The 12,580-nt window shown below is 37.1% G+C and overlaps 1 protein-coding gene across 2 annotated transcripts in view; it reads left to right on the top strand.

Moving 5' to 3' along the window:
- Spag16 (sperm associated antigen 16) overlaps positions 1-12,580 on the top strand; it is an 836,224-nt gene that overhangs the window by 76,405 nt on the left and 747,239 nt on the right. The window contains exon 10 of one of the 2 annotated variants that reach the window (XM_028870040.2): positions 8,508-11,409. The exons of the other annotated variant lie outside the window; for it this stretch is intronic. Within the exon in view, the coding sequence (XP_028725873.1) occupies positions 8,508-8,738 (231 nt within the window). The 3' untranslated portion in view covers positions 8,739-11,409. Of the gene's footprint in view, positions 1-8,507; positions 11,410-12,580 lie in introns of those variants that run through there. 2 annotated transcript variants of the gene reach the window in all.

The following is a 12,580-nucleotide window of genomic DNA, read 5'->3' as shown; positions in this document are numbered from 1 at the left end:
CCATTTATTCTTCCTCCTTTCCTGGGCTAGCCTTGCTGCGGCAGACACTGGGAGACCAGACTTCTGTGTGATGACAAAGACAGAACCAGCTGTCTTTATTGAGCACTAACTAATGGCACAGACCCATTTAATCCAGTGACTGTCTGGTCAGTAGCTGCATATTTGATAGAAGGTTCCCAAGTGTGTGGAAGAACAGCACAGATGTCTTCTGAAAGGACAAGGGGACAGCTCCGGGATGCTCCCCAGGGATGCACACTCAGGCTTTGAGGGTGACATATTCAGACGCTACACTGTGGGTAAGATGGCAGGATTCTGGTGTCTTTTCAGCAGTATCTCTCCATGGTCTCCAGTACAGTATGATTGTGCCTCAAGAACAGCTACACAGTGTCCTAAGAGACTCACAGTAACAAATCCTTTGCCTGTGACAGAACAGGACACAGCTGTAGGTAGATGCTGTTCTTCTTACACTTTGCCATAGAACACTTGGGGACCCACTTGCACCTATGTGAATACACTGATTGGTACTTCTGCAGTTGTAAATCTACAGTTATTGTCATAATACAAAACTGGGATTTCCAATTGTGCCATGATGTGAGTCGGTAGTGATTCCGGTGTTCTGCTTGCAAATGAAATGTCTCAAATCCTCTTCTAGATGTTCCCTATTCTGTTGCATAACTGCTCCTGTGAGCCAATAACATTTAAAGATAATATAGAAATTGCACTGAAGGCTTTTCATTGATCTTACTTCAAAAAATTAATGTATCATATTCATTAGAGTATACAACATAATATATAACACAGGCAGTAATGTAACAATGCAGAAGAAACAGTTTCAATAATCTCCAATAATTTGACATGTATTCAGCTTAATTATCAGTGGCACATACAAGAATTGTTTTTTTGGAGCTTAGCTTATATGATGTATATGGGCAATTTAACAGCTTTCTTATAAGCTGTAGGTGAATTTTCATAAGCTGTGGATGGATTTTCAGTTTTATATATTTATTTTTAACTCCATTGAATACAATATTTTCTTAAGGGAACAAAGGGTATTATTTGAAGACTTCATTTAGTTCTTTTGTAACTTTTCCTCTTATGAGTTAGCTGTCATACTCCATTCCCTTTAGAGAAGCTTCTACAAACATTCTCCAACACACATATTGGCAGAAGCTGTTTCAGCAGTATGGAGGACTTTGAAGACTGATCCATATTTGAAACTCAGTCATCCCCTTGTATAATCATGGATATTACTTATCATGTATCCACCTCTATCAACCAAGAAGAATAAGATACTCACCATGGAGTTTTTAATCAGTATTCAGTAATAAAATATATACAAGACCTCTTTTCTAACACAGTTCCTACAACAGAATTTGTATTCAAGTAATGATAACATTTCCGTAGAAAAGGTTATTTACTGAGGCATCATAAATGCTATTTAAAATTATTTTATGCTTGAGAATTTCACATATGTATACTATGAAATACAATGAAGCATTGTCTATTCCATTTTTCTTTCCAGACTCTCCAATTCACCCATCACAACAACTTCTGACTTCGTCTTTCTTTTCCTTTTTTTCTTTTTTCCTTTTGATAATCCATTAAGTCCATCTAGTGTTGCCCATATGTGGATGAGTATAACAGGTCTTTCTTGTCAGACTTTCTTTGGAATGCCAGCCCCTTAACAATGACATGGAAACTTATTATTAATTATGAAAGCTTGACTTTAGTTTAGGCTTGTCCCAGTAGTTTTTATAACTTGAACCCATTCTGTCAATCTACATTCTACCACATGGCTCTTTACTTCTCCTCCATTCTGTACATCTGACTTCCTCAGTGTTTCACTGGCATAATCTGCCTCTCTTCTTTCCAGAATCTCTCTGTCTCCCCAGAAGTTTTGCCTGTACTCTACCTGCCTAGCTATTGGCCATTCAGCTCCTTATTAAAGCAATCAGAAGGCACCCCAGGCTGACGAGGCAAAACACAGACACATCTTCACATTGTACAAAAGATTATCTCACAACACCTGAGTATGGGACCATCTACTGAAGCATAGGAAGCCTACCAACCGGTGGTTTGTTTGGTCAAATAAAACAAAAAGAAACAAAGCCAAAGTGATTATCCCTCCTCCAGCATCTAACTACTGCTAATAGCTCCTCAGTATGGTGTGAGGCAGTAGAACACTTCTCTCACCAAGGCTGAGAGCAGTCTAGGTCTGCGGGCATGCACATAATATTTAGAAGGGAGTATGTCAGCATGACCATTAGCAAAATAACAATACCAGATTCTACCCTAGGCCTTATGACCTCCAAGCCATGGGCTGGGACAAGGCTTACTATACCAGGCAGGGGATCCCTCCCTATGAATCAGGCCTCAAATCCAATTAGAAAGTGGTTGCTTAGTAAGCCTGTAATAGTCATGCCACTATTGTACCAGTGGGCATGCCTTGCCTGGCAAGTGGGTGTTTGCATCATGTGGGGTTCAGTACAGGACAAGGCCATTTGTCAGCGTAGCACATCCAGCACTGTGAAAAGTAGCCAGCAAGGAGGAAGTTCCCCCTTGTCTATTTGAGATTAATTTCTCTGTGTCCTGCCTCTGAAATATGTGGCATCTTCAGCATCAGGGTCTTGCCATGTGGTAGTGGTGGTGGTAACTAACCAGGGGCAAGGACAATGGCTGATGTTGTTTGGGAACTTTTGGGGCATCCTTGACCAATAACTTGAAGGGAGCTAGCTCATGGCTCTATAGTTTTCCTTTTAAAAAAATCCATGTCTTCTGGGAACAACATTGTCTACCCATGCAGTTTGAATTCTATTTCTAAAGGTGTATTTAGAAATTATTTACTGACTAGTGGGTTAATGTAAGGTTTTGTTCATACATCTTTAGTTTTGGGTAACCTACCCACTACCTTCTCTCCTGTCTTATTCTCTATACTCCAACCCCCACTTAATTCTCTAACACACAGTATCTCTCCTACTTCTTTCATTTCACATGTATTCTGCTATCCTTTCAGTTACTTAATTATATTCGTCAACTTGGGTTGTGAGATTGTAGGTTTCCATATGGTAGTTCATATCTGCTTTCTTTTGGCTTAGTACCCATTCCACTTTTATCTCCTGGTTTCCCCGATATTCCCATACCCCCTTTTACTTAAGCATTTTTCCCACAGTGTTGCACCTATTTAATTACTATTATCTACTATTCCCTGTTCCCTAACTTGCCTCAACAAGCAAATGTAAATTATGGTAGTTTTAAGATTCCGTCTCATAGGGCTGGAGAGATGGCTCAGCAGTTAAAAGCACTGGCTGCTCTTCTAAGAGATCTGTGTTCAATTCCAAACACCCAAATGGTAGCTCACAGCCATCTGTAACTTCAGTCCCAGTGGATATGACCCCTTCCCCAGTTCTGGCCTCCTTGGGCATCAGGCACACATAAGGCACACAAACATATTTGCAGATAAAACACTCAATACACATAAAATAAATACAGAGACTATTAAAAAAGATTCCATCTTATTCCAGTCAGAATGCCCATCATCAGGAATACAGATGGCAACAAATGCTGGCATGGAGGTAGTGACTGGGGACCACTGGTATGATGCTGTCTGTCCTTGTGTTATGCCACTCCAAGTTGATGATAGAGTACTTCGAGAGCCTTATCCACATCAGGGCTGGGACCCTGCACTTTTTATAGTGTTGTAGTTGTTGTTAATATGTATAGAATTTTTGTTTATGGTATTATTTTCTACCTATAGTAAACTTGTTACAAACATGTTAACTAAATACATGATTTAAATAACATTCTTCCAGTTAATGTGTATATTGTTTTATAATATGAGATCACCATATTTCAGATATGTAAAGTTAGTAAGAAATTAGTTTTTCATTGTTTCAGAGTTTGAAAACATGGAAATCATTGCAAAGTCTGTGATGAGGTGCAAGTGAGAATTTTCATACCAATAATTAGCAAATGGTGTTGAATGTCTTCAACAGTTAGAATAATTCATTTATAAATCCCTGAGGAAATAAATTAACACAATATTTATTCATAAAGTTATGCTGTAGCAAATTGATAAGGATTAAGCCAACTTGCCTATAATTCTTTTTTGGGTAGAAAATTAAATAAATATAAATTATTATATTCTGCTAAAATATTATGTTTATGTACTGAAACTAAATGTGAATCCTAATATAAGCAATTAAGAAATTCTAATCATTCTCAGGATTATACTTAAGTATTAATTTTGAATTATAAATGTGTAACTGTGGATCATGAAAAAATGTAAGTAATAGAATATTGTAAATGTAGTCTGTTGTAACTTGTCTTTTCAGTTTATTGTTTTGTTTCTGAACCTCTTCCACAATGTACATGGCTGTAATTCAATTCACATTTACTTTCTGTCTTATTATTCATAAGGTTCAGGCTGTCTCCAAAATCTTAATCTAATAGCTAAGACTACTATAAATATTACTCAGTACATATCACTGGACATTCATAGAAGAGCTTTTATGGGAAATTAACCTAGGTGTGGAATTAGGAGAAGGATTTAATTAGACAACATTATTCTTCCAAACCAGTTGGACATATTTTCAAACTTATGTGTAGAATTCTTCCTTGTGTACACCTTTTCCAATACTTGATATTTCCAGGCTTTGTAATTTTTGTCAGGCTAATGAGTAAAATATACTACCGCATTGTGCATTAATTTTCATTTTGCTGGTTATTAAATGGAACACGTACTTTTTACTATAGGCAATTTATACTTTAGCTACTGTGAAATAACATTTCATAAATTTTTCCATTTTACTTCTAAATTGTTGATCTTTGAAACGTAATTCCTCTGAGATTCATCCAAGCTGTTGTATAGCTCATTAATTTGTTCATTTTTATTGCTGAATACTTATCAATTTGCTTTTTAAAAAGTAAGTAAATTCACCAATGAAATCATTTGGACCTCAAGATTTCTTTTTTTGGGAACACTTAACTTGCTAATGCAATTTCTTTAATAATCTTACGGTTTTATCTGTATTATTTCTCTTTAGATGAGTTCTGGCTGTTCGTGTCATCTGAGGAATTGTTCTGTTTCATCTCAGCTGTTTATCTTACAGTCATAAAGTCATTAATATCATCTTACTATTCTTCTAATGATGGCAGGATCTGCTGTGACTTCCTCTGCTCCATTCCCGTGATTGTCGTCTCCTCTCCCTTGGCGTTGTTCATCTTGTTACATAGGTGCTGATCAGTTTTACTGATTCTTTTTAAAGAATTAGAGTTTTGATTCATTGAACTCTAATATTGTTTTTCTGTTTGCAATGTCACTATTTTCTGCTTTTATCCTTTTATTTTGTGGCCTTATTTTGAATTTGTTGTGCTCTTCTTTACTAGTTTTCTTTTTCTTTTTCTTTTTCTTTTTTTTAGGAAAGAAGTCCTATTATTGATTGAGCTATTTTATAGTCTATAATTCAAGTAACAATTTGCTGTACAGTCCATTCCCTCAGCATTGCTTAGCTTAATCTCACGTTTCAGTGTGTTATATTTGTATTTTCTATCAATTATTTATTTTTCTCCTTACAGTTTCCTTTGAATTTTCCTTTTTGTCTCATAGATTACTTTAACAGTGTCTTGCTGAAATCTGTTTAGAGATTGTCTCCATTTCTTACTTAAATTTTTTTTCAGAAAATATTGTTTTTTCCAATCCTTCAATATCTTTCCATCCCTCAGTCCAAGATCCTCTTCACCTCCCTACATACCCAACTTTATGTTCTTTCTCTTTCTTTAAAAAAAAAATCCCCAGAAAAAAAAAATGAAAATCAAGACAAAGAAAAGATAAGACAAAAATGCCAAAACAAAATAAAATGAAACAAAAAGTCTGCAGAACAACCATGGAGTTCGTTTTGTGTTGGCCAGATGCTCTTGGGCATGGGCCTGCCCTGGAGTGTGGGTGATACTCAGTTGGTAGAAACTGAATTTCCCTTTGCCAGCAAATGTCAGTTACAGATAGCTTCTAGGTTAGAAATGGGACCCTGTTTCCACCTCCTCCTCTCAGGGTTGTGACCTCCTTCTGTGTTAAACCTGTGCAGGTCTTATCCATGTTGCCACAGTCTTTGTGAGTTCATAAGTACACTACTCTTGTTGTGTCTGGGAGACACAGTTTCCCTGAAGTCATCCATAACCTCTGGCTCTTACAGTCTTGACAAAACCATCGCCCAACCAGAAGTTTTACTCCTACTAACTTTCCTGGTGCTAGCAGGCACTCAGCCAGCTATAGGAGGAGAAAGGTAATCATCACTATCATCCTGGTACAAACTCTGCAGTCTACAACAGTGACCTGCCTACAAGATAAGCTGGTGCAGTAGTGGTACAAATGTAATGGAGGTAGCCAACCACTTTCTGATTGGATTTAAGGACCACTCCATGGGATGAAACCCATACTTGACATTGCCAAAGTGGCCCAGATTCTGAGACTAGCTAGTTCTGGCACCTGGGGAAAAACTACTACTATTCTTCTACTAAAGGAGCACAGTAATAAAATGAATCCTGATGATATATCGCTCTGCCCATAGATCAGTGCTCCCCTTCCTTACTCCTCCTCAGAGAAGCTTCTCCTTGAAGTAGATGATAATTAACATAGAGACTCACAGCTGGAAGCTGTGAAATAAGTGAGAGGCTTTAGATCACTCAATACCTCACTAAACCCCTCCCCTGAAGGTTCAAGGATCAATGTGAAAGAAGAGACAGAAACATTTTAGAAATTTTCCTTACTATCTTGTTTTGAAGTTCTGGCAGGGGATTGAAGCTACTCCTATACTCATGACTGACCATGAGTCCTCCTCTATGGCCAGATCTTGCTCAACTGACTGCAGTTTCAGGTGGGATGCTTAGGGAGTGGTGAGGGAGGAAGGGATATCCACCTAGCCAACCAATTTAGCCAAATCAACCCTGACAATCTGTAGGGTGATAACTGTCACACCAGATTGCCCTCAAATCCATAAATTTTCTGTGAGATTCCTAGCTAAAGTTGCCCAGATTATCCTAGGATCTGAGAGCACATTATCTTGTGTTTTGTCAAGAGTCAGGCCTGATTCACTTTCTTTGCTTCCCATGGGTAGGAGTGTTAAAATGTGCCCCCACTACGGTATTTCTTCAGTGTTGGATCAGCAGTCAGTTTACCATTCTGTTTATTTCTTTTAGCATCCTACAGTGTTGTCTCTTGAATTATTTCTAGAGTTTGTGTTTCTACTTGGTGCAGAATAGGAGGAGCAGAGGTCCTCCAACCCCATTTCTGTTGGTAGCATATCTCTTAATACAATTGAGGACTTTCTATATTTAATTACCTTTCTATAGTTATTTTATGATATTGTAATATAGAATGTGATAGAAATGTACTTTATATTTATATGTACGGCATAATTTATTAGATGGTGCTTTTTCCAGTGACTTTTAGTATATCTTTGCCATTTAGCTAGTATCAAAATGAGTTACTATTTTATTTCTGTAACAAATACCCAAGAAAAACAATAAAGTTATACTTTGTTTCAGTGTTTCAGAGAGTTCACTTCCTGGCCAGCTGGTCCTACTGATTCTGTTTTGTTTAGAGGGACAGCATCATGGCAAGAGGATGTGGTAGAGCACAGCTGCTCACCTCATGCAGCCAGAGAGCCAAAAAAGATAGAGGTCCACAGAAAAGACATAGATCTCAAGGACACATACAGAGGGTCTCACTTTTGCTGACTTGGTCCACCTCTGAAATTTCCTGTTATCTCAGAAAACATCACCAAGATATGATGTATCAATAGATAAGCCATTGACTAGGTCAGATTTTTCACGTCCCATCAGGTTGCAAGGATTGGATCTAATAGGCAAACACCAAGCCTTCAAGAATGAACATTTTCTGGGGGTACCTTATATCCAAATTTTACTAGCACATATACATATTTTTCTTTCCGTACTTTCCATTGACGATCTTTTTTTTACTTCTGTGGCAATAGTAAGCTTTGTATTTATTACACTATGTATATTACATAGATTATATTTGTATAATATGATGTGGTATACTATAGTACTATATTAATATTATATAATATACAATTCTCCCATATTTAATGATTGATTGTATCTCAGAACCTTTCAATCTTATTTTTCTTCTTCAGTGGTATTTTTTTTATCTGTTCTTATACATTTATTTTTCTATGTATAATTTGAAAATGTTTGCCAAATTCCTTAAAGTGTTTCTTTTCTCATGACTTTTATAGAAAATGTGTCTGATTGATTCATCAATGAGAAGGTTCTCCATCTCTAACATTGTGTCTTTCAATGCTTTAATTTCTGTGGTTAATTGCCCCATTTTGCCTTGATTTTCTTTCAGTGTCTTGCATTAACCTTTAAAACATTTTCTCCATGCAGATCTTTTACTTGTTTGTGTGAAATGTAATTTTAAGTATTTTATACTTTTGTTGTTGTAAATGATCTTTTAAAAATTAATGACTTGTTTCTTTCTTGGCTTTAAGGCCTCCTTCAACAGAATCCAAGATTGTGCTAATACAGTCAGTACAAGACCATCGCTTTGCCCAACTCCATGCCTCTGTCAGCAGGAGTGGAGAAGAACCTCTCAAACTTGGAATAAGACCACGCCTCAGCTGGGCTCCATTAGCAAAAGACAGCAGAGTACAGGGGCACCCAGAATGAGACCACCCAAGTCATCTTGTCTCTATCAGCCTGCGCCAAATGGAAGATTCTGAGCAATCCATCTTCCTCAGTTTTCCTTCCTTCATCCTGTCTTTTTATCAACACCCTTGCTCTTCTTCCTTGTTCTTTCTGGACTTCTGAAGGAGCCCAAGATTCTCAGCTCCTCATTTATTGTCAGAACTTTAATCTCACTGTATCACCCTTTCTGACCAATCAGTCTCTATTTCCCTAACTCCTGAAACTGTTGTACTTAATGGACTCAAGTTGAGTTTTCATGTTCTGTTGTAGAGCCCCCTCTGTCCTGTGCCACTGGAAATCATCTAGCTGCTCCTAGTAAGAACTGTGCAGCCAGTGGAGTCCTGGCAAGGGGTTAGCAGTCAGTTCTTTAAAGAGAGGCATGAGGTGGACAGTGATGATGTTCGAAATACACCTCAGCAGCTGAAGCTACTAACTCTACTGATTTGAATTGGAAACTGATGCTCACAGTCAGGCTCCTGAGCCAGCTCCAGCAAGCCATGTCTTGAAAGCACCATCAGAGGTCTTTATTTTTTCTATACTCAGTCAGTGGCACTGGACCTTAGCTTCCTTTTGCTACTCCAGCCCTGCTCCTTCCCTATTTCTTGACTGTTCCTTTCCTTGAATCCCATTTTGATCAGATTATCCCACTCATAATAGTTGCTTATTATAGGCACATCTTTTCTAGTGATTTTTTTATAAATGGAAAATGGTGACTCCCTGAGACATTGCCATTTTCTTTATGATTCCTACCTGACCCTTAATGATTTAAATGTTCTCATGGACAATGCTTCCAACACCTTGGACTTTGAACTTCTTGACATTTGTCCCCTGTGACAACACATCATCATTCGCAGTCACTCATTCTCACAGACATTTCTTAGGCCTTGTTGCTGCTCATAAATGACTCTTAATTTCATATACTGTTTGTGCCTCACTCCTGAACCCTGCCTATAAATCAGCATTCAGTTTGTATATATATATATATTTTTTTAATCACTCCCTGTGTGTGATAGGGCTTTGAGTTCTACAGACACATTCCTGACTGTAATTTACATTATCTGGGACCATCTCTTCTCTGAGCTCTGATTTTAAGTACCCAACAGCCCACATGACTGCTGATCAGATACTGATTTCCTGCCACAGTTGTCTCCATTTACTTTTCCACATCTGTTAAAGGAATGCCACCCTTCCTATTCCTTAGCTAAAACCCCTCTGCACTTAATCTGAGGTGTCTGTCTGTCTGTCTCCCCTCATTTTTAATATGAAAATTATTTTGTTATGCTCTTGAAAATTATCTTTCTTGTTGTACCACCAGCACTGTTTCCCTTTCTTCCTCCTCCCTTGTCTCCAGACCCCACTCTAGCTCTTGCTCATGTGATTGTGTTCTTCATCTGTTACTAAGATTATTGTAGAAACCTCCTAACTAGTCTCTGCTTTGTCCTTATTTTCCCATAAACACAGTAGCTAGAGCCATCATTTTAAAAGAGCCAACTGATAACCTTCCTTTGCTGAAATCTTTTCAGTGACCTTCTGTTTTAATGATAGTCACAGGGAATTCCAAGCATGATGACTTCTGAGGCTTTCTGCCTTCCCTCCTCTTCACCTCTCTTCCCTGTTCTCCTGGTACGTATTGCATCCATAGTCTAGCCTTCCATGAATTTCTAGAACACTGTGGATATGCTCCTTTCTTGTGACATTTGCATTGGAGACCTTGTTTGTGTTGTTCACTTGGACATCTTAAGGTCTCATGCCCTTATCTCCGGTTAACCCAATTCCCTTTAATTTTCTTCCATAGCTACACAATCTAATTATATTTAGTTATTGTTTATTTTTAAGATAGGGTATCATTATGATATAGCTCTGCCTAGTCTTACACAAAAAATTATCCTGCCTTAGCCTCCTCAGCACAGATATTTGTGTTCATATCATCACTCCCGGCCCAGTCTAAACCATAATGCGCTTACTTATTCTTGGATATTCCCTCCCTCTCTTTCCCACTCTACTTTCCCTTATGTGCCTTACATGTCCATATGTTGTGCTGATCAACTTGTTCATCATGATTCTTGTCACTAAAATGTCAGTGCCATAAGGGCAAGAAAGTGCAGTTTTTTATTCAGTTCTGTGTTGTTTCCAGTACCACAGACACATCTGGAAAATAGATGCACAGTTTTGCTCATCTTCATGAGTGCATAAGTAAAAGTGTGTTCTGAGATTGTTATATAAAATACATTTGCTTAGCAGTAATTGATCTGAAATAGTTACCTTTTAAGTTTTATTTTCCATATGGTTTGTAGTTTGGTGGAACTTCCTACTAAGTAATGATATCATCTGTGAATAATGATAATTTTCCTCAGTTATAACTGGAAATTTTTGTTTTGCTTATGATTGAATATTGATTAGAAGGTCCAGAAAGTTATTATTTATGTAAATAGGCATTATCACCCTGTTAATGTAGAAAGGAATGATTCTGATATTGCAACACAAGAAATATTTGTTTCTTGTGTTTATTAAGTTTTTTTTGTGCTTCACCATGAATGTCTAACCTTTTAATAATATATTAATGGCAATTTGTAAATCATGTTTAAGTGTTAAGATTTTATTTCATCATGGATATTGTGTCTTCTGGGTCTGAGATGATTTCTCCCATTAATATTTCAGTGTGGTAAATGCAATTGTAGATTTTCTAAATAAATGATATTTTCTATATCTAGAATAAAACTAACCCATTCCTTGTGTGTGATTGGTTTGTGTAGTGCTGGATATCACTAAAATTGTTATCACTTGCCTCACTTCTATTAGGAAGGTCATTTCTATACTGTAAGATTAGTCTTGAGCTTCCTAAAACTGTTATCCTTTGAAATTTTGAATTAACTGAATAATATCTTTAAATATTCTTTAGAAAGGTTTTAATATCATGAGACCTTTATTTTATATGTACAGTAGAAATTTCAGTAAAGCTAATTAGAAACTCTACTTGGAAGATTTTACATAGTCACTTCTGGCTCCTTTTTAATATAAAAAAACTGTTGAGTTAGTCATTCTTGGATCAACTCTGGAAAGCTATAAAGTAACAAGTTTACATTAATTTGGACATGTTGTCAACGTTTTGAACTTACCAGTTTACAGCTATTGGTCACATTTTGTCATCTGTTCACTTGCCAGTGACCCACTGTTACAGCTTTTCTTGTTGGTGAGCTGTTACCTTGCAATCCTCTTTTCCAGGCCGTAAGGGCATCCTCATTCCTCAGCCATGTTCCTTGGTCTGTGGTGACTTTACTGGTACTTCTGAGTGTTGTCATTACTCTGTGCTTCTGTTATTTCCTGTTCTTTACAGGCTTTGAGTTCATTCTGTCCCTTATAGTCAGTCTTCCATGGGTCATACATAGTTAGCTAATTTTGACCCACTATTATAAGTATTTTATATTATAATGTCCCTTCTAAATACTTTTATCTAATTTTTCCATACAATGCATTTAGCCATATTCATAATTGCCCTCCCCTAATTCCTACCATATACTCCCTATACATTTAATTTCATTCTCTCTTTCTCAACCTAAAATATGATCTTAAATGTGTATGCTCAAGAAGTATATGTGTTTCCTCATTTGGGGGTACAAAGTTTTATATGTATATAATACAGCTTGATTCTTATATAAACCAAAGCAAGATCAAGCCAGACAAAATTCCATCATGGAGGAAGGGAGGTAAGCAATGCTGAGAGTAGGGTCAGAGTGCAAACAGGATGAACTTGTGACATGAAATAGGAAGAATCTTTCCATGTTCTCACCAATATGTATTATCATTACCTGCAGGATAGATGGAAATATTTGCCATTACTGTTTATAGTGTTTCTTTATTTACAAGTGAGTTGAGATCC

The sequence above is a fragment of the Peromyscus leucopus genome, chromosome 13 (assembly GCF_004664715.2).
Source record: "Peromyscus leucopus breed LL Stock chromosome 13, UCI_PerLeu_2.1, whole genome shotgun sequence".
Taxonomy (NCBI): Eukaryota; Metazoa; Chordata; class Mammalia; order Rodentia; family Cricetidae; genus Peromyscus; species Peromyscus leucopus.
Note: the sequence above shows the minus strand (reverse complement) of the source record. Positions and strands in the feature narration are given on the sequence as shown.